Source organism: Solea senegalensis, linkage group LG15, assembly GCF_019176455.1.
Source record: "Solea senegalensis isolate Sse05_10M linkage group LG15, IFAPA_SoseM_1, whole genome shotgun sequence".
Classification (NCBI taxonomy): domain Eukaryota; kingdom Metazoa; phylum Chordata; class Actinopteri; order Pleuronectiformes; family Soleidae; genus Solea; species Solea senegalensis.
The window spans coordinates 15,997,882-16,023,457 of record NC_058035.1 but is presented as its reverse complement, the minus strand read 5'-3'; the positions used below and the strand labels follow the sequence as shown (position 1 = coordinate 16,023,457).

At 42.9% G+C, this 25,576-nt stretch overlaps 1 protein-coding gene across 1 annotated transcript in view; it reads left to right on the top strand.

The window, feature by feature from the left end:
• Nucleotides 1-25,576, top strand: part of LOC122781874 (homeobox protein Meis1) — a 77,002-nt gene that overhangs the window by 9,879 nt on the left and 41,547 nt on the right. The window contains exon 7 of the mRNA XM_044045943.1: nucleotides 5,437-5,548. Coding sequence (XP_043901878.1) covers nucleotides 5,437-5,548 — 112 coding nt within the window. The remainder of the gene's footprint in view (nucleotides 1-5,436; nucleotides 5,549-25,576) is intronic.

The window sequence follows — 25,576 nt, the reverse complement described above, 5'->3', positions numbered from 1 at the left end:
ACTCTGGTGGTCAAAGAGTGAACCCCCCCCCCAAACCCTACTCACTCCTCCTAACTCAATGAAAGCCCTGACCATTGGGGTCAGCCACAATTTTCCTAATCAGTACACCACTATCGTTAATCTATCCGCTTCTCGTTGAAGTATGGATGGAGTTACACCCGACTTAACAGCCACTCACTTTCCCTCTTTTTTTTTTTCATTCGCTCCCTCTCCTACAGTGGCACGCTGCTGTTCTTCATACAAACTTTTGAACCATTGCAGTGATTGTTGGTAACGGCAGCTTTTGTAGTTGAATGGGGAGAGTTTTGCACCCCCGCTCCCTCCTCTGCACCCCTCATCCCTCCCCCTTTTTTTTCCATCAGGGAGTGAATGTGGGGCGGCTGTTAAGAATTCAACAAGTGATACAAAGAGTCGACCACGTGACTTGTGTGTTTCTTAGCCTCTTCATTATTGTGGTGGAATAACAAGTAGGGGTGATTCTGATTAAGCAAATCAAGACCACAGTGACTTCAAAAACAAAAAAAAGGGGGACGTCAGGCATGTATATTGTATTTGTAATCATGGGCTATACTCTCTGAATTTTTTGAGTTGATTTATTAGTTGTTTTCAAATCATTAATTATTGCCAAAAACGAGTGAAGCCGCAGTGTTTCACAGACACTTTGTAGTGACGGCCACAGGATCCCAATGGCAAATAAAGTTCTTGGCCAGTATCTCATGTTACTTGCGATGGGTCGCCATGTCTGTCCCTGAGGCGTGCTGTGGTTTCTTTGGCTAAGTAAACAATAACCTGGCTTAACACATGTGTACTTAGCTAATGGAAAGTTCCTCTCCCTCTTAACCCCCTGCAAGCCTCTGACAATGGCTAACGTCACAAACAGCCCGTCTCCAAGGAGTCCACAGAGAACATCCCAGTGCAGCGGCTGTAAGTCAAGCTAGGCTAACGAAGAAACCACAGCAAAACATGTCATTAAGAAACTACGCCTGCCTTTTCATTCACAACTGAAAAAAAAAAAAATAAAAAAAAAATCTCTGTTTAGGGTTAGATAGTGTGGAGGGGAGGGCACTTAAGTTAATGTTTTTGTTTGGATTTCAGCTCACAGAGAGTAAACAAGTGAGAGCTGAAGTGGAAGAGAAAGAAAATCAGAGAGAAAATCTGTTTCTGTGAGTGTCACCTAAATGGACTTGGAAAGCTCGGGTAATTATCTCAAACATGTAATTATCTTTGGTTGTCTCTATGAGGTGAACCCACCGGTTTAAAAAGCCGACTGAGGAGTACCTGACGGCTATTCAGTGTAGCATACTTTACTCACTCGAGAGACTAAATCCAGTTTTCTCTCTCAACCCCTCCAGCAATTATAAGGTTATTTCTTCTTTCTTTGTCTATTGTGAAGAGTTAGGGAAAGGGAGTGCAGAACAGAATGGGAGGGAGGAGGGAGGGAGCGAGGGAGGGAGGGGGTCTTTCGCTTTTTTTTTTTGTACCATGCATACCATTATCAGTCCCTTCTTTTCATTTTGGAAGTACTAATATTGCAACGAGGGGAGGAGTGGGGTGGAGAGAGCAGAGAAAGCAAAGCTAGTTGGGAAAGCACTTGCCCGGCTGGTTATCAGAGGGGCAGATCCTGCTTCTGCTTTATCTAGTCACAGTGCAAACCAAAGTAAACAAGAGTTTACAATAGGTGGCCTTTCAGGCTGTTTCACTAACAGCTTCACCGCCAGCACTCAGCTGAGTGGGAGAATGTGTCCGGAGTTAGTACAAGGCAGCTCACTGCTACAATACATGCCGTTCTCACAGATTTCAACTTCAGCGCTGTTCCAAAGGTCAGAAATATGTCAAAGAAAATGTGTTGAAGAAAAACAACTGCACCAAGGCATTCTGGGGGATGGAGTAGCCCAACTGTCATCTTTGATTCAGATGTACCACCAATGAAGAGTTTATAAGTGCGTGTAGCTGTGTGTGTGTGTGTGTGTGCGCGCGCGTGGGGGGGTTATTTGGATATTTATGTCTGTGCTGTTAAGTATGCACATATGATTATTCCAGCACGCTTGCTGGCATGGAGTGAAAAGTAAATATCCATATCATCACAAAAGATATTTCAGTGTGAGGAAAGAAGGCAAGCAAAGCTCAACAACCTTAACCATTTTCTTTATTACTGCAAATGAATTGGCAGGGCAACATTTCTTGCATGAGCGCTTGTACGATATGGAGCCTGGCACAGCGAGAAAGGGGCCCCCCCCCTCCGCATCTTAGATGCAGCACAATGAGAATGCATTGGATTGGAATGGCTCACCGATCATAGCGGAATCAGAATTTCCAGCAAGGAAAATCTTTTCATGGTGAATTAGGGGTGGTGGAGGGAAGAGACATAGTAATGAAAAAGGGGGAAAAAAAGAAAGAGGAGAAAAGGTATGCATGGCTCACAAACAGGGTTCCCTCGGCTTGGCGCGGCAGATTTAAGAACTTTAGCTGAAGCAAAGTAGAATAGAATGTGGAAAATTGAATTTACTAAACAATTAAGCTTTGGATTAATCTACATCCTGCACAGGGAGACAGCGAGAGTGTGTGTGTGTGTGTGTTTGTGTGTGTGAGAGAGAGACCATATAGTGGCTCATTAAAGAACATAATATATCACTTGTGTGGTGTATATGCAGAGGGAAAGCTCTCTCTCTCTCTCTTTATTTCCCTGAGCTTTCTGTTCATGCACATTTCCACCTTGTGAAACATCACATTTTAAAGGTTGACCTCCATGGTTACGTTGTTGCCTTGTTGGCCGAAGGTGTGTGTGTGTGTGTGTGTGTGTGTTGTGTTACTGTGTGTCTTGTGGTCAAGGTGTGTCCGTGGCTGTTTTTTGATGTGTGCATAAGGTAGATAAAAAGTGTGGGTGTGTGGTGCAAGTGAAGTGACCAAAAAACTGTTTTAGTGTGTTTGTGCATGGGTGTGTGTGCACATGCTGTGCGTCCTGGCATGTGTGTGTGTGTGTGGGTTGTGTGATCTCAGCTGTGTATTAATTGTGTGTTAGATCAGTTCTGGGTCTGATCTAAGGGCCCGTGATTATAAATAACCTCTCTGTCCCTGCGGAGATGCCACCAGGCCCTGTCTCAGCTCCGCCCCCTTTCCCATGGGGCTTCGGCGGCCACCTCCCAGCAGGCAAAGCGCTCTTTTGTTCAATTACAGCTAATGCAGTAGTTTGCCGTTTCCCCCTCCACTTTCTAATTATATTTTCAAGTGGAATTTGTTACAGAATTAAAACAAAAAGAGAATGAAAAAAGGACACATCCGTTTAAGTGAGCCAAGGCTCTTGGTTTTTCTTCTTCTTTTTTTTTAATACTTGCCACTGAACGTCTCCGGGGTTCTCTGCAATTTATTTATTTTTTTTTTCACGTCGCTCTGAATAAACAAGTTCTGCTCATTTTTTTAAAGCTGGACTTTTTGCCGTAGCTGGCAAAAGCCAGCGTTAACTGTTTGCGTGCTGAGCATGTGGTCTGGATTACCTCACTTCTGATGTTCTCTGGAGTTACTCAGTCATGCAAGGGTGTTTCATTTTTCACTGTTCTACAGTCAGCAAAAAAAGAATTTGTTAGAGGTGGAAAAAAAAAAAGAACCTTGTGGTGTCTTATCCCCTTTTAAAATCAATGTTTATCTACAATCACCATCCTAGTCATGCATTTGTGCAGTGGATTTCCTCTTTATTGCAAAGCCTCAAAGCCTAATTTAGAAAACAACGATTATATCGACCATGTAAGCACTGGATTACAATTTCATAGCCCAGGAACATCAAATGGGCTATAATAGACCCCAAATGTGTTGAATTCACTGCCTTGTATATTCTTTTCTTTTCTTTTATTCCCTTTGCATTTCATTTAAATCAAACCTTTTTTTTCAGGAATCAATGGCTACTTTTTTAAAATGCTAAACTCGGCTCCAAGCTTCTTCACAGAGGCAACGCTGCTCGTAGTATCTCAATTGAAACCAGTTGTTCTCCGGTGTATTTCTCTTTCACTGCGTTTCCCTTCAGTGTGGGTTCCTAGCATTCGTTTCCCTCGCATGGCCCTAAAAGTGTGACGCGAGCACCGCATTGCTCCGTGATATTTGCCTCAGACTGAGGCGGCTGTTAGAGAGGAGGCTTAAGTAAGTGTCGATGGGCATATTCCGTGTGTGTTTGTGAGAGGTCGTTCTGTGTGATAAGACATGAGATTCCATTTCCTTCTTTTCTGAACTCTTTTGTCTCTTCTGTCCTCAGCGCTAATTTTGCTTTTCAGTGCACTGGTAGATAAGAGGTAACATCTGGCTTAGGTTCAACATTATGTAGCAGCTTTGTATGGGGCAGACTGAGGTGCTTGTGTGTGTGTGTGTGTGTGTGTGTGTGTGTTTTCTTCTAATCAAAACCTAGTCGTACTGAGGCAGAACTTTATTTCTAAGGAACTGGTTAAGTTTTGGGCTAAGATTTGAATTGTAGTTAGATTAAATTTATGACTGGTTATATTTTAGGTTAGGGATAATGCATTGTCAGTGTAGTGTTCCGTGTGTGTCACTTGCAGCTGACACTCATTTTTCCTAAGACTGTCTTACTCTCTCTCTCTCTCTCTCTCTCTCTCTCTCATACACATGCACCGTTCACAATATATAAAACAAATCCTCCAGTGTGTCTCAGTCTGGTCACTAATCCCTTGTTTTTTTAAAGTCAAAGAGAACTGAATTACATTATGCTGGTGGTAAAACTTAAAAAAACCTCTTTAAATGAATCTTGATTAAAGATTTCAGTCCATGTCAGTTTGGTAGCTCATATATCATATTTTTCCTCTCATATTTTGCGTAAATAAGAAAGCGACTGTGGGAAAAGCTCTTTTGGTGATGTGTCTGCCTCGGCTCTGCCTCCCAAAAGGTAATTTAAATCTACAGTACATTAGAAGGATTGGTTATCCCTTTTAAACAAATAAAATTAAATCCTGGACAAAAGTGAGGATATATATTTGTGTAGCAACAGTTTGAATTATTTACCTCTCTCTCCCTCTGCGTCTGGTCTGCTCTGCTGGGATGACATCACTCCCTGGCACTCACTGTGGCCTATCTTAAGTTGTAGCTGTTTTGTATTTTCATCTGCTAGTGGTTTGAGCCAAATGGAGGCAGCCGTGGATTGCATGCCTCAGAAATCTGGGAACTAATACAACATGTTCGCTTTTCTATTCATCTGGGCCTTTCTCTTTATCGAGCCTCCTCCTTTCGTAAGATTGTTACAGGGTTTGCACACGACGTGACAGGGCAGAGCGCCGGCGAATTATGAGGCTTGTGGGGAGTGAGTTCATGTGTTTGTGCGTGGGCTTTCTCCCACATACATGTGCGCGTTCAGAGAAAAAAAAAATGACGGAAAGACGCACACACACACACACACAGCGGACATTAGGCCAACTAAATGTCCTCTCTCTCTCTGTTCAACAGACGTCCTGGAACAGAGACCATGACGACACAGGATCCACGCGCTCTGGAGGAACACCAGGACCGTCCAGCGGTGGACACACATCACACAGCGGGGACAACAGCAGCGAACAGGGTAAGAGACCACGTAGTCATTTTTCTATATCAGTCCAAGGACATGCAGACCAATGCTGAGTATATGACATCACCTGCATTATCTCATGGATATGAAAGAGACACAGGACAGAGGACTTTCAAAGGCTTTTTCAGTTTCTAGTAACTCGCAGAGAGGTCAAATGTCATTGGTATCCGTGGATGAACTCGGGGACTCATTGGCAGAGCAGAAGCAGTGTGGAATATGCTTGTGCCCCCTGTGGATTGTTTCATGCTAAACTCTTTCACCATACAGTAGTTTTACGTCTGAGCATTATGCGCTCCTGCTTGTACTATAACCCACAGTTCGTGTTCCGCACACTATTCGATCGTATAGTTTGTGGAACTCTTACAATTTTATGCCTCAGTTCTTTGTCATTAGGATTTGGGTTTCAGGATGGAAACCACTTTAAGGTGTTAATGGCAATTTTCATGGTTTACTATTGGCCCATAAAACCATTTCAGAAACTTTCAAGCAGTGTTTTCCAAACGGGGATATGGGGACCCACGGTTTAAAGAAGACAAACCATTGCGACCCAATTGGCAATTGAAACTGTGACGAGAACAAATGCGTGCACGATATAACGTTTCAAATTATTTTTACTGCCATATCTGCCAACACCAAACATCGCTTTGAACTGGCACAGCAGCCATTTCCAAGAGATATATGTTTGATAAATGAATAACAACCTTTTAGGCATGTGTTGTTTGATTAAACTTCAAATATATATATACATCATTTATTTATGTGAGGACAGAAGGAGGCGACTGCAACATAGCACTAGTGAAGCCACATGGCTGGAAACAGGAGGCGGAATAATAATATCAACAACAACAAAAATCACCAAAGGTTACACACAGGTTTAAGTTGGACTTGAACTAAAATGATCTGAATAAAATATGGAAAACAAATCCATACATTTGTCTATTCCCCCTTCATTGGACAACTCTGCTGGGGCCTGGTGTGTGTGCGTGTGTGTGTGTGTGTATGTACAGTTGGAGAGTGGGTTGTGTGATGGTCGGGCAGCGCCGCAAACAAACTGTAGGCAAAAAAGCCACTTCATATATTATTGAAGGTGATGTCAAGGCGAGCAGTTTGCAGGGGTGCTCGTGCCAGGAGGCAGCCTGGGTGGGAGCAGGGAGCACCGTCATACCTTCCACTCCAATGAGCAGCCATTTATACGGTCAACACACACTCCTCTGTCTCCTTGTCTTTATTTTCGGTCTCATCCTCTCTCCGTCTTTCAGACACACACACACACACACACACTCTCTCTCTCACACACACACATACTGTTCCTCTTACTGAAATAACAGTAAAACAGGGGAAGACTCTTTGTGTGTGTGTGTGTGTGTGTGTGTGTGTGTGCTACTACCTCTGATGACTAATGGTCTGGTGCAGCCAGGCTAGATCTGATTGGTCGCTCTAATGAGTGCACTCTGTGTCGAGTTTGGACTCCTGCTTCCCTGACCCTTGCCCTCTATTGACCAAACTGACACTTCATTTTTCACATCTTTCCAATTATAGGCCCACTCCTTATGTTGGCCCACCTCTTCTCTTATTCTCTGCATCTCCATCATCCCTCTTTCCATCTTCTCATGTCTCTTTTTTTTCCCTCCCTCCGACCGTCCCCAGCTATTATGGGGTGTTGTTGTTTGTTGTCGAAGTTCATTAGAGGGTAAAATGTGAAGTAGTGTGTGTGTGTGTGTGTGCATGTGCGCGTTTGACATGCATGCGTGTGTGCGTTGGTCTGTTTCAGCTTAATGAGTGCGGTACTTTTGATTTGTCTTTTTAGTGTTAGCTAAATGAGATGAGTTTATGAGACTTACTCTAACCTAAAATCATCATCTTAAATGCACAGTATATCATTTCAACCGCTAGGAGTCTCTCAAATCAAAACAATAGCCAAAAAACCTAGTTTGCTGACATCAGAAAAGAAGTGGAATGGTTATATTGTTTTCTTGTTTTGTTCCCCTTTCTCTCTAATATGATACTATCATGTCCTGGAAAGGCTTTCCACCACACACACACACACACACACACACACACACACACACACACACACACTGTAAATACTGGAGAACATCTTGGGCTGGTTTCAGGTTTATATGGGTTAAGCACTATCACTGCCGCGTCATATTGACTCTGGCAAATTGTGTGTCAGTCATTTGGTAATCCCAGTAAGATGGTTATTTATCTGTTTGGCACTTTGCTCTCCCTCTCTCTCTCTCTCCGACAGCTTCACCCCACTCCCTCTCCTCCGTTTTTCTCACTTTCATCTTTGCATCCTCCCTGTTTTCCCTTGTCTGCCACCTACTCTTGTGTCACTCTCTTTCATTTTGCTCTCAGTCGGTTTCTCTCTTCTTGTGTATCACAGTGCTTTTCTCTCTCTCCTCCCCCTTTTTCCCTTCCCTGCCTCCCACTCATGCTAAAACACAACCGTTGTTTATCCTTCTTCTTTCCCTTTCTCTCACCTCTTTGTTCCCTCTGCACCCCCTTACCCATCTGCCTTTTTTCACATCTCTGTTTTTCTTCTTTATGTTTTTATCTTGTCATCCTTTTCTCTTCCCCTTTCTTAATCCTTCTCTCACTCATTTACCTCCGGTCTCCCCCTCTCTGAATTTGGTCTCTTTCCTCTGTCTCTATCTTCACTTCTGTCACCTTGTTGTTTTTTTTTTAACTATTCCTGCTTCTCTCTTACTTTTACCTCCTTCCATATTCCCTTTCTTTGTTTTTTCTTTTATTTCTCATCATATTGCCTCTACCTCTTTCGCTACCTTTAACAGATTGCTTTCTCACTGACCTTTCCCTCTGTCTCTCCCCTACACTTTCTTCATTTCCCCTCTGCCTGTACAGCAGCCCAGCTAATGGCCATCTCTCTTTTCTTCTTCCTCTCATTCATCCTTGGGCCCCAACTCTTGGGCTTTCAATTTATGTTCTCACATTTAATACACCTCCTCTTGCACTCAGTTTTCCTCAAATTCGTCAATCGTTTGTTTCTTCATAGTTGAGATTATCCCCCGTCTTCCTGCCACCCTGCCCCTGCCATGGAAAGATGCCGGATGGTCTGTTTTTTATTTATGTATTTGTTTGTGGTGTTATACAACATTAGCATCAGTAATTCGCATAACTACTCTTTCCTTTGCACCCTGTTCTTCTTCCAAATATCCCTGGTGTCCAATCTTAGTGAACCCCATTCTCCCGTCTCTCTCTTTCTGGTTTTATGCCGAAGCTCTCCCTGAGATTGACATAGGCTCTGCTTTGAACCGTTAGCCGCCTGCTGTAATAAAAATCACCATCTCTACCTGGAAATGTAAGTCTCTGCGTTACATAAGATCAGAGGTCTCGATGTGCTCGTGGCGGAGTTTGATTACTAGCGAAGATTCTCTTGCCATATGATATTTCGTGATCATGCTCGGCTTTTTTTTTCATGTGTCAGCAGATGTTTTTCAGCGCTTTGTGTCCCAGTGGCAATGTGTGCCGTTAAAAACAAAAATGATTTTTTATTTTCGCATGTGGTGACAATGCTCACATGCTGAGCTCTTAGTTATGTTGTTTATGCTTTGACCACAAGGCGATGGTATTTTTTAAGCACTAAATTCCATTGGCAGATACAAAAAAAAAAAAAAAAAAAGTGGAGGGAGGATCACATTTGCTTCACACATGTCATTAAAATCAGTTCTGGGTGTCTCCTCTTTCCCTAAAGAGCAGACAAAGAAGAAAGCCTCTTATTTTTCTCCTCCCTTTCTCTGGGAGATCTTTGTAAACATCCAGCAAGCTACGACAGGGAGAATCTGAGAACGGCCCTGAAGTTAATTAGTCCCACTCTATTAACCCAGCTGTTTGCTAGCTAGTTCCTACCAACAGGCCCCTTTGTTTAATACCCAGAAGCCCTCTGGAGAAGCCTCATTGTAGCTGTTGTGCCTTGGATCATGCTTTTCTGTGAAGAGTAATGCTCGAAGGGCAGAGGAAAAGCTAACAGATCACATACTGTATGCATGTAATTGAGGGGGGGAGGGGGGGAGGGGGGTCCCTCATGGACATGAGTGGGCCTTCTCTTTTTCTCCCAGTATAAAGTACTCCTCTTTGCCTGTGTGAATTTTTAAGGACACCCCTTGGCTTCTCCGAGGGCCTGGCATGCGAGGGAAACAGCATAACATTCAGGCACTGAATCAGACAGCTGCAGCGGTGTGGATGTGAGCTGAGCGGACGAGCGGAGCAGAGTGGTTTGCTCTGTTTTTTGAAAGCTACAGGGTTTCCCTCTATGCTTGTCAGAAACATCCAGGGAGTGAGGCGATGACTGGAGATATTAGATATGTATCACCAATTACCCCGACCGTTTGTAAAGAGTGAAGTCAGCTGGGCCGAGTCAAATGGCTCCCTGTAATGTTAGATGTACGTGTTTGCATACGTTTGTGGTGTCTTGAGTAGTGGCCTGAGATTTCTGGTTGTTGGTCAACACAAAATACAACTCATGACAGACCTAAACTCAGCGGCGCTGCTGTTCATCTTTATTGTTCATTTCCTCTGCACATGAGGCTCTGTTTTCTGTGAAACGAATTGTTCCAGTCCGTGCAATCAGATTCCTGCATGTTTGTTGCTCTTGATGATACGAGTGAATTCAGCTTGAATCAATGACTGTATTAAAAGAGCCGAGTATAGCACAGAACTGTTAAATAAGGACCACTCTGAGGATTACCTGAAGAAAAGAAGGAAACCTGCGGTTGGTGCTCCAAACCTCGGTGAAGGATTCGTCTATTCTTACGTTTGATTAGATAAACATTTTTTTTTATTGTGTTACTGAGATCTAGTGTTTCCTCGTTTCCACATCTGTTTTTTCTTTTTGTTTTGTTTCTGCTACATGTGTGTTGTTTAAAGGTTATGTGTAAGTAGGAATGGGGCTTGTTTTTTATGCTGTGACGCACTTTGAGCTGCTTTGCTTTGTATGAAAAGTGCTGATTGATTGACGTGGCCCTGTTCATGTTCAGGATGTGATATGACTTTGATTCTTTTTAACTTCATGTAGATAAATATAATCTCCGCTGGCTGTGAACCCTCATTGATCAGACTGGAATGTTCTTGATGACATCCATCCATCTGACCTCTGTGGTCTCCAACTAGGTCAGGCCAGAGCGGAGCTGTTGCTTTCCGTCGTCTCATTGGCCAGTCTCTAGGGTTGGGGCGGGCAAAGAGGGGACGTGGACAGCAGTGTCAGGCAATCAGTGGCAACAATCCGGCTTGTCCAGTCCCTCTGCTTCACGCGGCCCCCTCAAAGTCACCAATTAATTGGTCCGATTGTCCAGTAGACTGGAAGAACAAACTGCGCGTGTGTGTCTCTGTTCACTGTGTGCATTTCCCTCGCTGGTTTGCTTCCCTGACCCAGCAGGACATTTAAAATATGCATTTGTTTATTTATAGAGTTAACAGGGTTCATTTATTCATAGGGTTGCTTATAAATTACGGGTAAAACAATTAAACTCCATGTATATTATAGTGAAATCACATCTGAAAGCTAACCCTTACCCTTAAGTAACAATAGACTAACTAAGTCAAGCTTTAATGTGCACACATCAGAAGTGATAACTACGTCGGCACAAACATGTAAAGTGCATAGAAAAGTCTAACTAAAATAAAGAAGATGAGAGATCCTTTAGTTTTTGCGTGCAGGTTGTCTCGATGTTGTCTAGACGTTACGGATGAAGATCCTCAGTTCAGTAATTGTCTTACTGGTGTCCAGCTCTCCCGGTAATCTGTTTAAATGTGAGGCTCTGTGGGTAGATAAAACGTATGTGGCTCCCTTCATTAGTCTGCAGTCTGTATTACTGGAGGTGTGTGTGTGTGTGTGTATTTGTGAGTGTGTGTACAGTAGCTGCCAGACACAAACATGAATCTCTCTTTGATTTGCTCGCAGCCTGAACATGGAGGGGGGGGGAAGAGAGGAAAAATAAGAAAGTGGAAGAAAAAGACTGAGAGGAAGAACACAAAAAACTGCAGAGAATCTCAGGGTGACGGCTGTGAAAGTGTTTTGTTGTGCAAGTGTGTGCTTGTGTGCGTTAGAAAAATCCTATAGTGGGCAGTTCACCCTGATGAGTGTGTTAAGTGCTGCTCAGTGTTGTTGGGGAGTCTATTGAGACACATGCACTGTGGCGAGCAAACAGCATTATGTCTTTATTCTATCTTTTCTGACACTTGAGAGGTGAAAGGGTTGTGGCAGGGCCATCTTCACCTCACCCCGTGTCCCACAGGACATTACATTTAAGCTCATGTGTGCATTTGTTTAAGAATAAAACAACAGTTTGGGGATCAGCACGCAGGGTCACACGATTATAAACCTTAACTTTTCTGTTCACTTGATGTTTATAAAAATCAATATCTGAAAAGACCTTAAGAGTAAATGCATCTCAAAAGACCTTAAGAAAACAACCCTCAAAAACTCAGCTTTGCCGGTAGCAGTGTTTATTCAGCCTCAACTGGATTTACTGCATCTCAAACATTATTATCCGTGGTAACCTGGGAAAATAGATGTTTGGCCTTTCAGTGTCCAATCACAACCGGTCTCTCTCAGATTCACTGAGATCTTTATGACCCTGCTCTATCGCGGCAGCCGATGCGTCAAACAACATGCGGTGACTCGTCTGGCAAATGGTAGCCCTCGATGACTTTTTATTGCCTCATGGGCAATAAGTAAACTCGGAGTGGCCTGAGTTTGCCCCTCTCAAAAAAGAGGAAATTGTATCAGGTTCCCACAGCAAGGGGCCAGTTTGCTTTTAGGATTAAGGCTGGTGTCACTGGGGCTGCTGGGGTCGTGTGGAAGAAAGAATCAGAAATACAAGTAAACAAAGTGACTTCCTTCCCTCCTCTCCTCCTCCTCCCCCTCTCCTCTCCTCTCCTCTCCTCTGCGCTTTCACGCATGAAGCAATCTTTGTTAGTCAACTTGTATTTTATTGGCTTTCGGTGAATATATCGTCTGTGAGAAGATAATGGCCATAAAACATTTTGATAAGGCGTCATAGGCTATTTCAGTGTTTGACTTTGGGATTTATGTGCTGTGTGATCCTGATCACGTTTACATATCGTTATGAGAGCCTTGCATTTGTTTGTCTTTATTTTATCTCTTAGCCTTCGTTGCTTTGCTTTTTTTTTTCTTTCCATGCACCCGTGGTGTTTTTCTACTTCCTTTAATGTTATTCAAAATCAATTGCCATGCACATTTTGAAGGTGAATCTAATGTTGCCGTGGCTCTCTCTGTTACTTTCAAATCTCCCCTGCATTCATTCAGTCAGCGTCTCCTGGACTGTTGGTTACATATGAGCATGTTTGCATGACCAAAGAAATGCAAAGTCTAGCTCAGACCATTACAATATGCCTCGTGTGCACAATTTACATGAAATACATATTCATTTGTGACATGTGTGCACGTGAAACGGCTTCCCGCTCTCTCTGTTCCTGTCTGCCTTGATGCCGTCTTGGCGCTCGCTTAGGATGCGTCTTTCAATTGAACATTTTGGTATCATTCATGTCCTGTTATTTCTCACAAAGCTGTCTGTGTTGCCTTTTTTTCCGTCATTACTTTACCCTTAAATTCACATCATGTAGTTTGATGCTGCTCCAGGAAACAGTACTACAACCGTTCATTTAAAAAAAAAAAATGAAATAAAAGAGGTTCCACTTCATTTGCACCAGTGAGGGAATTCAAGCGGGATGGAAATGTATCTTTAGCTCCCATGTTATAATTGTGGCACGCTAATGATGTAGACACATTCTCACTGTCTGTTTACAGGAAACGCTCTTCTTTAATTTGTGACTGGCGTGAATGCCAAATGCCTATATCTAATTACTGGTGTTTGCTAAAAGATACTATTTACACACACTTTTTGCCTTGTAGAGTTCTCTTGTGTGCCGTGGTGAGGAGATTATGACAAGGAAATTTAAATGTGTAAACCTGGCAATGACTAGTTTTTTTTTGCAATTTTATCTCCAAAGTTTTTTTTTTTGTTGTTTTTTTGCTGCCTTTGCTGAAAATAATCACAACAAGGAAATCTTTTCCACATTTAATCATAACGATATTTACACATAGAACATCTACATTCACTATCATGTTTGACAAGTGTCAACCAAAGACTCCATTCAGGTTTATTTTGGTATGAAGCACCATAATTTGCACCATTCTTGTGTAATCATGTCCTAAAAGAAGATGCCACTTTTGTCAAATTACTGGATATCTCCTTTTGGAACTAAACTCTGTAGCTTTGATTTGCAAATGAAAAACAAGTTGAAATGTGGTAATGCACTTGTCATGCAAACAAATAGGATATATATAAAAAAAATCACTTGTGAAGATATTTCTGTATATTATGTGTGTGTGTTTGTGTGTGTTTGTGGAGGAGGTGGGCGTCTTGTGTCATTGCCATGGGAACTTGTCATAGTGCAGATATGTGACAAATTCCAAGTTGACCACTTTCTGCTCTATTTTCAATTCTGCTCCAAATTGACTGGAACATACGGTACACACACTCTCTCACACACACACACACACACACACACACACACACACACACACACACACACACACACACACACAGGCTCTATGAGACAGAAAATGCTCTGGCTCTTAATCGTAACCAGTGCAGTTTCATAGGGAATCTGACAGTGAAATCACAGCGACTCATCACTGATGTGTCACAACACATTACATCGGGCTGATAAAACAACCTTAAACTCTCTCACTTCTTTCTATCACTCCATTTTGCCCGCTGCAGCAGCAGCCCGCCGCTCCCTCCTCTGCCTCCTCTGAAGTGGAGCTGAGCTCAGGGCCCAGGAGGCCTCTGATCAGATAGATGTTAACTTTTCAGACAAAACCCTGATAGGAGGCTGGAGAATTCAGATAATTACCTCTGCCTGTAGTTGGCAGTGCTTTTTACACGAGCCTTGTCCTGCTGCTTATGTTGGAAAACACAAACAGCAATAACATCATTTATATGTCGTAAAATATTAATTTCAGATGGCTGTCGTAGAGGCCAACAGCAGTTTGGGCTTTCAGTCATGTGGTGAGAGAATGACAGGAAAGAGAGAGAGAAGGAATGGAGGAGGGAGGGAGGGTAAGCGCAAAGAAACGGGGTATTAGCTCTTTTTTTTTTTAAGCATTGTTTGGCCTCTTGTCACACACAAACATTCTACTCACACACAGACATGCATGCATGCAGAGAGCAGCGGTGTTTATTCAACCTTTTGATAAAGAGATTAGGCTCATCATCCTTTGCACTAAGGTTAGCCGAGGGGGTCCATGTTCAGGAAATCCTGGCTTTCCTGACACATGGTCTTAAGGTGAAAACCGGGCTTCAGCGACACTTATATATACACTATATACAGTATACATGGAATTTCTAATGGTCAGATTAATGTCTATATATTCTCCTTTGGACGTGTCTGAAAAGGGAGACAGAGAAAAGAGAAAAGTTTTCTATGTAAATGAAATGGTTGGAAATGAAGAGGTGCAGTAGCTCTGCCAGCTGGGCTGCTTTTTTCTTTTTATTCTTTATTATTAGCCCTATCACAGTGGTTGGACTCCAGCTTAAAGCTACAAACAGTGGAGTGCTAATTTTAGCCTCCAAAGAGGATAAGGATAAATAGCTTGCTGCCAGTTTGCCATATGTTCTGCTGCCGATTATATTGTGTCAGGAATATTTTTACCCCACCCCGATATACACATACATATACACACACACATATCTGTTGTTTCAGCGTTTATGAGACTGGGAGATCTGTTTATCGCCACATGTGGATATGATATATAAACCAAATTAAGGCCCATGTTCAAGCCCCTGTGTTTGTTTTCGTTCTCCTTATAAGTGTCACATTTTTCTTTGTAGTTTTTGTGATATCAGTACGTTATGTCACACTGACATCATGTTGGCCTCACCAGTCGTAGTGTTTTTGTTTGTAAATACACCATATCTCCTAGCTGCAAGGCAACATTTGGCCTCTACTGTAATCTCCCTGCATCTCGGGTTTTATTCTTATTTGAAAATGTGAAGAAGGAGTCTCTCTCTCTCCATCAACACACATGCATATGTTCACATGTAAATGCAACACACACTCATGCGGCAACTCTCCATTATTCTCTCTCTCTCTCTCTCTCAAATTGAAATAATTCAATTTATGGACACAGTTCCAGGCCTCCCTGGCTAAGACCATTATGCATGGAGCCCCCCTTTTCTAACAAAAGAACGGGTGAATTTACCAGCCGGCTCTCCTAACGACACCCACACAAAGCCAATTTCATGCCAGGAAAACACCAGCAGAAGCACCCTTTTTGGTCACAACCTGCATCTCTGTAGATTTCCGTTGTATGAGTTGACGATACTTTTCTTTTTTTGTTTAGGCTTATTTAATAACCTTGATTTGACCAAACGACTTATTTTGCTGCCAACATTCAAACATTGTTTCTACAAAAAATGTCGGAGTGAACAATATCACAGCTCTTGGAACGGTAAATTGTATGATTTGGTCACACATTTCATTCCTGTAGCAAATGTGTCTGGTAATGTCAATGAAAGTGTTAATGCAGTTACATGTGAAGTACTGCAGGTGAGGTGGTGTGTTGTGAGACAGGGTAACCTGGGATGCAGGAGGTTGGAGGTAAAGTTTGTCAAATGAGCCAAAGCTTGACCCAGGGCTGACCCAGACCAAACACGTTTCCCCCTGAGGCCTCCTCCCATTGGTCCTTTTGACATGGATACCTGCTATTGGGATTTGAATGAGAGATAAAGACCTCACCAAGCTTTTCTCAAACTTAAGAGGGAGAGAAAGAGAGAGAGAGAGAGAGGTCTAGGTAACGAATACCTGCAGGTAAACACAAAAGCAGCGGGGTGGGCTGGAGGGCAGCATGGGCGTTTACTTTGTGTGTTTGCAGAGCAACACAAAGCATGCCACTTGCAGTACACGCACTTGCACACACATTTGGATGTAACCCGATCATTCCCTCTCGCTCCGAGCAAGTGAAACTCAAAGAGATGAGCAGGGACTGAGGGTGAGATTCTCACAAGTGATAACCTTTAGAGTAAAGGGTAAAGGCCTCGGTGGTGGTGTTTAACACACACACACACACACACACACACACACACACACACACACACACACACACACACACACACACACTCACACACACACATACTGTGCACACACTCCCATGGGCAGCCCCAGGTCTTTGTTCCAGTGAGATTCTCTTAAGCGGCAGAGAGGTCATACTCTTACAGGAAGTCACCCCCAGAGAGGGCTGCCTTTTTCAGGAAGTGACTTGGTAGGACTGTGTGGCGAGAACGCTGCTGTCCACGGGGGGCATATCACTCCCTGCCACATGGGCCCATGCTCCACAGGAAGTAGGACTGCTGTAAACCCACTCACTTCCTCTTCCTGTGCCCCTGTCCTGATAGCCTTTTTAGGTCCACGTATGGGGAGGCTGATAGGACTACAAATCCCCCGCATCCCCATTACACCACATCCTGTGCCAATCATAGAACATTGACAGGAGGGGGAAGTGGAGATGGAGTGTTACTTTGGAAGGAGAAAGGTTAATATAGTGTGGGTATCTTGAAGAAAGAGCCTTAAAAGCCTCATTCACAATACACAAACAAGTCATTTAAGTAGCAGCTTATTATCCCTTATTGATATATTGATATTACCTGCAGAGACCCACTGATGCTGAGTCTGAGACCACTCATGCTACACCAGCCAATCAGAGACCAGAACAGGGTAAAACAGTTCAAACCAGAACAGGAATACAGTGGTAGTTCATCAGAAAAAAAGAGGTGGGAGAATGCGAAAGAGAAATACGACGTCTAAAGTACTGTAGCTGTGGATGTAGTAGCTCCTAATCACAAGACACAAGCACATCATGTAGTGTGGGATGCACAGCGATTCTCTGACTCTGAAAGTCGTGTCGTGTAAACTTGGCTTAAGCAGGAAAGCCGTGATAAAAATGCCACACAGCCAGTGCTTTTGTCTGCTTTACTCATGTTTTTATTCATTAAAAAAACATAAAACCCCTAAAATCTAAATGCAACAACTCCACAAGTATTTAAACGGGGGTTGTTGCTCAGATAATGACTTATCCTGTTTTTCTAACCACCCCTTCAGTAACCTGAGCTTGTGGGTGCAGACCTTATATTCCCTCCTAATACTAAAACCTTCTGTAATTCCAAAAAAACTCACTGGGAGCTAATGTGCTATTATTAGGTTGTGCCACCGCAGGGTTAGCGTGCCTGTATTATCTAACTACATACTGCAGTTTGGCGAGTGCTGATAGGTTAGTGTGAGTGGGAAAATCCTTGTGCATTATGAGTGTTTATCAAAGGCTGTGTCAGTCAGATAGTTACCATGTGGAAAAACGCAAACAGGCGAGAGACAAACATGTTAGCTCGGAAAAATAAGCTGGGAAACTTGAGTTTGGTTAATGCATCTACACCCCAAACATAGAGATGATTACAGACTAAACATACAGGCTGTTGGTGCTGAAATGATACATTTCTATTTTAGTTGATTAAACTGGCACTTTTTAATAGGTTGGTAGACGTAAAACAAGACAGTGCTGCATGATAGAGCCCACTGTAATTTCACTAAATGTGGCTCATTGTAGAAGATGCTCAGAACATATGACAGGGTGTCTTTTCAGTGAATTGATGTTGGCTAAAATGATACCTCTATGCTCTTGTAGTGAGATCCTCGAGGTGAATAAAGTGTCTTCGTGCAAAGAAAGATGTATTTAGCGTCAGTTTGAGTTTCCTTTAGTCAAGCTGAAGGTTCCATCTCTTTGTCCCACTTCTTCATTGAAGGACTTTGGAACGCCCTTCAGCACATCAGCTGACTTTTGGAAAGGACCGCCATGCCATTGTGTTGTTAAGTGCTCTTAGCTTTTGTTAAAGTCCTTGTCCCCTCTACCATCCCCCTTACCCTCTTCTTCAATTTGACTCCCTTGGTGTGCATTTGTTGTGCGCTGAGTTGGATTGAGCTTTGGAGGGTGTCAAGGAGCCGTCAGAAATGAAGCAAAACAGTTGAGAGATTGACAGAGAAGACTATGAAAAGGGCAAAAGAGGCACAATTGAAGGAATCTTGTCATAATTACAGTAACCATCTGTGTGTGTATTTATGTGAGGACTTCCCTTCACTGAAGCCAAGAATCTGGGGGGCCCCCCTAACAAGTGCTCCCATTTGAACCGAGTCTGGCCTTCTAGCTTCAGGTTAGAAAAAAGAAAACTGCATCACAAAGGCGAGAGGGGGAAAAATCAATAGTTACACAGCAAAAGTGCTCAATATGAAAGGGTGAATTCATCGCCCTACACTTTCATTTTAGCTTGCACCGTCTGTCTCTTCCCCCCCAATTCTTTTTCTCTGGACTGATCTGGAAGTGGGAATAAAAGGCAGTCGCTCTGTGTGTGTGTACGTGTTCGTGTGGAGGTGCACTGCAGTTTAATGCCGTGCCGGTGCCCTGCGCTTGAGGCAGTTTCCAGCGTGTCAGGCAGCCTGTGGAGATGACCCTTTACGGGAAAATGGCACAGAGAGAGCAGTCACATTTACACTGACATTTTTGCCATCACCTATGGCTATGTCAACAGGCCTGATCCCTCCTCCCCCTCACAGCCCACAGTAGATGGGCCTCAGCCATAACACACAGACACACATGAGCTCTTTCACAGAAAAAAAAAAACAAACATTAACACTGTTCTAATATTAAACGTTTTATAAAAGGTTAATCATTAGCTCTAAAAAACGTCATAAAACTGAGATATGTCCAGCAAAAGTTCCTAAAGCACAGCGCTATGCTCTTTGATTGCATGTTGCGTCTCCAAAAACGACAATATATTCATTTCACAGCCTTAAAAAAAACAAAGAAAACACACACGTCAGTAGCTTCAGACATAAAAGGTCTGGTATTAATTTCAATATCCAATATGAATACAAACAACAATCCTCTCAGACCACTTCAATGAAAGCCACATGAATCTGAGGGGTTTTGAATAACGCTTTTAATCACCTCATAAATATGATATCTGTCTCATATTTGTTCTTTATGTTCAATCTTCTGTTGTTGGTTAAACACATGCCTTTTGCGTGGCTTCCTGGTCTCCCTCTCATCACCTCTTTCACCTCAAATGAAATAATTGCTCCAAAACTTGGCTCAAACGCTCACAATAAGAAGTCTCCAGTGTGCTTTAATTACAAATAGCCCTTGTAAATAACACACTAGTTAGTGTCGTTATTGAATCTGTCAGCGTTGATCCACAGAAATGTCATCATTCAAAGTAACCAGCCCAGTAATGGCAACGCACATGCTCACCGTAATTACTTCAATGGAATTGTCTTTGATTACAGGAAGCTATTACTTATCTCTTTCATGATTCCGTACCTGGCAAGCCCTCATTTCTTCCCCCGAGTAATAATGAAAACTTTCTCTGTATAATAATCTAGGTTACAAACCAGTCAGCAGGATGTTGCCATTGTGCACACCTGAAAACCACAGATATGTGTAAACTCACATTTCTCAGCCAAAATGACATGACTTATTCATATGTCAACAAGAAAGAAGGGAGGTTTGATATCTATTTCCTGGTTATGGATGTTGTGTCCTGAGAAGACAGTAACCATCCATCTTCTACCGCTTTATCCTCCACATGTGAGTCTCAGGGGGGTTCTGGTGACAGTCCCAGCTGACATAGGACGACACCCATTTGATCATGTGGACACTTCTGACATTTTGTTACCAAACCACCAACTTTTCCGTCCCTGGGTGACATTTTTGCCTCATACTCTTGTGAGGTTTGTCAGTCAAGAATTGTCGAAATGACACTCATGAACTTTTGCCTAAATGTTACATTCAAGTATTTCTTACTGTAGAGAACGTGCAATGCTTTAGAGTATTATATGATCAAAATACACTGGCTGCAGTGGAGTGTTTCTCTGGCAAAGACAGGAAGGAAATTCTAGACTGGCAATATTGTTTTGTGGACGGCGCATGTCATTATCTGTCAAATGGTCATGGGGATTTCTGTCTCTCCTCCTCCACTGGAGTACAAGGAAGGCAGAACAGCATCGGTCACAGAGAGTGTTTTGTATTGAATTAAATGTATGTGTGCGTGTGTTGCTTTGGAATACTTGCGTGGTCATCATAGGGAAGCTATGGAAGATCATTAAAATAGGTGCATGTGGTGCATGGATAAAGACACGATGAGAGACACATTTGAAAATCTGCCCCTTCTTGGGAATTCCATTGCAAGGAATTCCTGCATGTTCAGATTTTTTTTAAAGATGGGAGGGGCCCTCCAGAGCCAAGCTAGGGGAACCTCCCCACCGCCTGCACCCCCACACCCCCTCCCCAGGTCTAGAGCTTATGAATGGCCTGAATACAATAAATGCCACTTGTCTCCCTCCTCCCGTCGCAAGCCCTTCTTTACCCGTGTGAGGATTTCTGGGAAGGTAACGTATGTCTACGTGTGCGAGTGTGTGCATGTTTGTGTGTTAAGGCAAGAGAGAAAAATTGCAAGAAAGCGAGCACTTTAGTAAATGTGCCTCTGCAAGTGTGTGTGTTAAGTGTATCATGTGTTGAGTGTGTGTATGCGTATGAATTTCTTGCCTGCCAATATGAGACGTGTGGATCCCAGTGGAACAGGATAGCAGGCCCCTGAGGCCCGAGTCTTGCCTGGGCAGTCAACCCTGGGTCATGTGAGTTTTCTGGGGTGTGAAACTTTAGGAGTGGCCCATGAGGGATCAGCTCCGGGTCACTCACAGTGAAACGCACACTCTCTCTCGCTCTCTTCAAGACTAAATGCAGTGTCATAAATGCAAAAAAAAAAAAAGACCTGTCCCCACCTCTTCTCCCTCTCACTTCATCCACAGCCTATAAAACCTTGCAAAAACATCTCACAGTAACCTCCAAAAACGTTAAGCCATATGTGAGTGATTCCTCACACAAGATTCCACTCATGACATCTGGCACAAAGCTAATATTCATAACCTATATTCCTCAACTCAGCAGAAAGAAAAATATTAGGAAGCTAAATGTCATAATTTACCTGCGCTGTGCTGGAAGCAACATGTCTGACAAAATCACTGTTTGCAGATGACTGACTGGTGAATCTGTGGTTGTTAATTTGCCAGGCAGCAGAAAAATGGCTGACACCTGCAAATGGCACATGTGCCTGCACAGAGGGGGCAGGCAGTACCAATCTCTGCATTACACCGAGATATGGTTCATAATCAGATCATAACAGATTAGCCCAGATACTGCTTGATAATGTCAGGGTTTGCCTTGAGACAGAGAGATGTAGAGAAGTGATAAAGACATAAGAGAGGGAGACAAAGAGACAGATGAAGCATCATTAGTGCTCACTTGTTGGACTTGCTGAAGCTACTGGAAATGACAGGAATAAAGATGTCAAACAATATGAGATTAATTACTGAAATATCTATTGCTACTTTCTGTTGCCTTTACAAAGACGGAGCACTTCTTTGAAAGATAACAATGCTTCTCTCTTACATCCCAAACACTGTGCAAACAACCTCCTTCCCAACCTCACACTCCAGCAGACAGAGAAAGTGGAGAGAGGAAACTAATGAAGTAGGAAGCAGGAGGAAGCAGGAATGAAACATGAAGTGAATAGGAGGCTTAAATAAACGCCACCGAAGCTGAATGAGCATAGAACTAAGTGTCTGTTTAGCTAATGCTAATGAAGCTTGTGCAAATGCATGAAGCAAAGCTAACCCAGTTTTTTTTTTACGTCATTATCTGTGTGTGGGGTGTGTGTTCAAGTGTGTATTTGTGTATACAGCGTGTGAGGGGACTGATAAAATATTCCTTCCCTTGGTTGGCCCCGGGGCATTTCAACTGCCCCTGGCTCCTTCCAGTCACTGGCCTGCTCCCTAATTGACACACACACACACACACACACATGCACACGCACACACACAAAGAAAGACAGTTTTACACACACACACACACACACACACACAGATGAATGCACATCCATGCATGCATGCATTCTTCACACACGAACATGCACCCCCACCATCCTGCATTGATTCGACCCCCACCTCCCACCACCTCCACCTCCACCTCCCAGCCCCTCCTCTAACTAGTTGCAAAGACGTTGTCGTGGCCGATCAGTGGGCCGGGCCCACAGTTGTGCCGGTGGCTCTTCCTTGTGGGGAGACTGGAGCTTGCTAGTCGAGCTGCCCGCATGTTTGCAGCCCATGGGTTACAGCCTGCTGATGCTCTTAATGAGCCTGGCAGCCTGTGTATGGAGAGTGACTGATTCATTAGCTGACTGGCTGACTAGCTGCCTGGGTAGCTTCCTGACTGTGTGTTACAGTTACATGTTATTGTGTTATATATTTTAACATGGTTGTGAGTCAATTCCCGGCAAAACATCCCATATTCACTCTAGACTACACTAGCTCGGCCACTTCTGTGTGTATGCTGTTTGTGCTACAGGCATCAATTGATGAGCATCAAATGACGCAACGCCTGGTTGGAAAGATCTCTTTGACTACAGAGCAAACATGTGGAGAAGAGAATGTACCGGCAAGTCCAGTTTCTCCTGTTGTTTTCACAAAGAGCTGTCATATCACATAACGACAATTCCTCAGCGTTTGCGAGAAGTCTGCGTCAAACACCTACTGTATTTTGTTTTGTTATTAAAATGGTGCACAGGAATGTTGCATATTGCATTTCCCAATGCTGATCCATTTTTTCAAGTGCTTGTTTGGTGTTGGAAAAGTTTGAAAGGCTAAAAATATTAATATAATATGATGTCTACATTGCAATGCATACAGCCTAATCATTTGATTAACTTCAATGTTCCCCACAACATCTCCCCACTCTCCTATCTATCTATATCTATCCTATTTTTCTCCCCTATTGAGCTTCCAGCTTTTCACTCTTGCTCATTCCTCTCTTCTTACCCTCCTTCACCATCTTGCATTCCTTTTCTTCCCTTGTTTTAATCTCCCTCTCTTACACAAGCTGAGGTAACACTGTTGACATTCCCCCAACATGGCTGCCAGACACAACTTCATCACCTTCCCTGCCTCACCCCAGTCTTTCTCTCTTTTTTTCCCGCCCCTCACATGCTGGGTTTAAGGAAAAGCAGAAATTAGCCCCAGACCTTGCAGAAGTGATTGGTATCAAATTGCAGTGGAAATGGAAATGCCAATAAAATTGACAGCCCTTCCCCAGCCTTCCTCCTTCCTTTTCCCCTTCTAGGTAAAGTAAGTGTCTATAGGTCAGTCATACTGAGAAGTGTTGGGAGGAGAGAGAAAATTAAGGAGTATCCCTCTCAGACTTGAGGGTTAAATTCAATTAGTAGCGACCATCATTACATTTTTTCCCAAATTGTTTAAATTCTGTTTGTTTTTACTCATAGCTGTAAATAAGTTGAGCAGAGCCTGTGCATTTTTTGGATGGAAAACACACAGTGCTTCTGTGTTCTTGTAGTAATTTGAAGTAGATGTTGTTTCACTCACATTCTGCATCTTTTTGGTTTGTGATAATGAGGTCTTTGGGGATATTTTATATTCTGTAGCCTTGTGTTAATACATTTTTAAGATCATAGCTGCTTGCAAACCATTTAACTCAATATATCTCAATAAATATGATAGGTGCTAATTTAAATTAGGGTTATGGTGATTGAAGAGTACGATGTCGCTCTACTATGTATACACACATATATGTATATACAAATATTTGTATATACATATATAGCTACAACACAAAATAAATATAACTACTCGTACAGTAGGGTACAGTATTCATCAAAGTTGGATTAAACAAGAAGTATATGATGAAACAGTGGCAACAGACATAACAGAATCATGTAATATTTTGTGAGAATACTTTAATTACTCTTCTCACACTTTAATGTTCACCTCTTCCCGAGTCTACTCATTCATTCACTCACTCACTCACTCACTCACTGAGCTGATACTCCGGCTGCTTGCTTCTGTTTTCCCAACTCGCATGGGACAAGCCCCTGGGTTTGTTATTGTAGGCTTTGCTGAACATGAGCCGGTCTTTACAATGGATTGAAAGCATTTGCTTCCAATGAAAATCTGGTCTTAGATTACAGGTCCTCAGCTCGGCTCACCCCTTTTTTCCACCAGGCCGACAGACGTGGAGAGGAAGAGGGAGAGAGAAGGCAGAGAGTGGGTGTATTTTAGCCCTGAAACAGTAGGCAGAAAAAAACTCACATGTTAAGCTCAGGCTGCATTTGTCCCAGGCTAATGATGTAACTCAAGCCTGTAGTGTGAGTGTGTTTTCAGACAGAGAGCTTAGGACTAGAAGCTGCTGTGGATGTGATGCATTGTGTGTGTGGTGTTGAAGCTAAAATGTTAGTCAGCTCGTCAATTAATTCATTGAAACTGCCAGAGTGAGAGTCCCTGCCTGCAAGTGTGAATGTTTATTTTTTTCTTCTCATTGTAAATCCAATGTTTTTGATTTTGCAAGTGGAATTTTACTGTTTAATAACTGAATAAATAAATAAATAAACATGTTACTCGATAATCACAGTTATACAGTACGAGTGCATAACGATTAAAAGTGTACTCAGAGCATGATACATACTTGTAAAGAGGTTTATGGCTGTGTTAAAGGCACATGAACGCACCATGAGGCTTCCCCCCCCTCCCCCAAATCCAACTTATGACCCTTTGGCATTGTTACAGTAACCCAACTTCGCCAGCTTTACATGCATATGCATTATTAATGTGCAGTGGCTGGCGTTTGCATCAGTATCACACCATCTATGAAAAGCAAGCTCTTGTTTTAACCCTCCCCCACTATCCGAAGCGTCACCTCCACTTCCACACGAGGTTCATTAAAAAGCCTTCAATATGTGTGCATATGTAACTCCTTCTGCCAGAACAGTCGGAGTGAGAGAGTGAGAGCTAGCCAACAACGTTGTTTCGTATGGATCGTTGAGAGCCTCTCTCTCCTAATGGTGTATATAATTCAGGTGCCCTCCA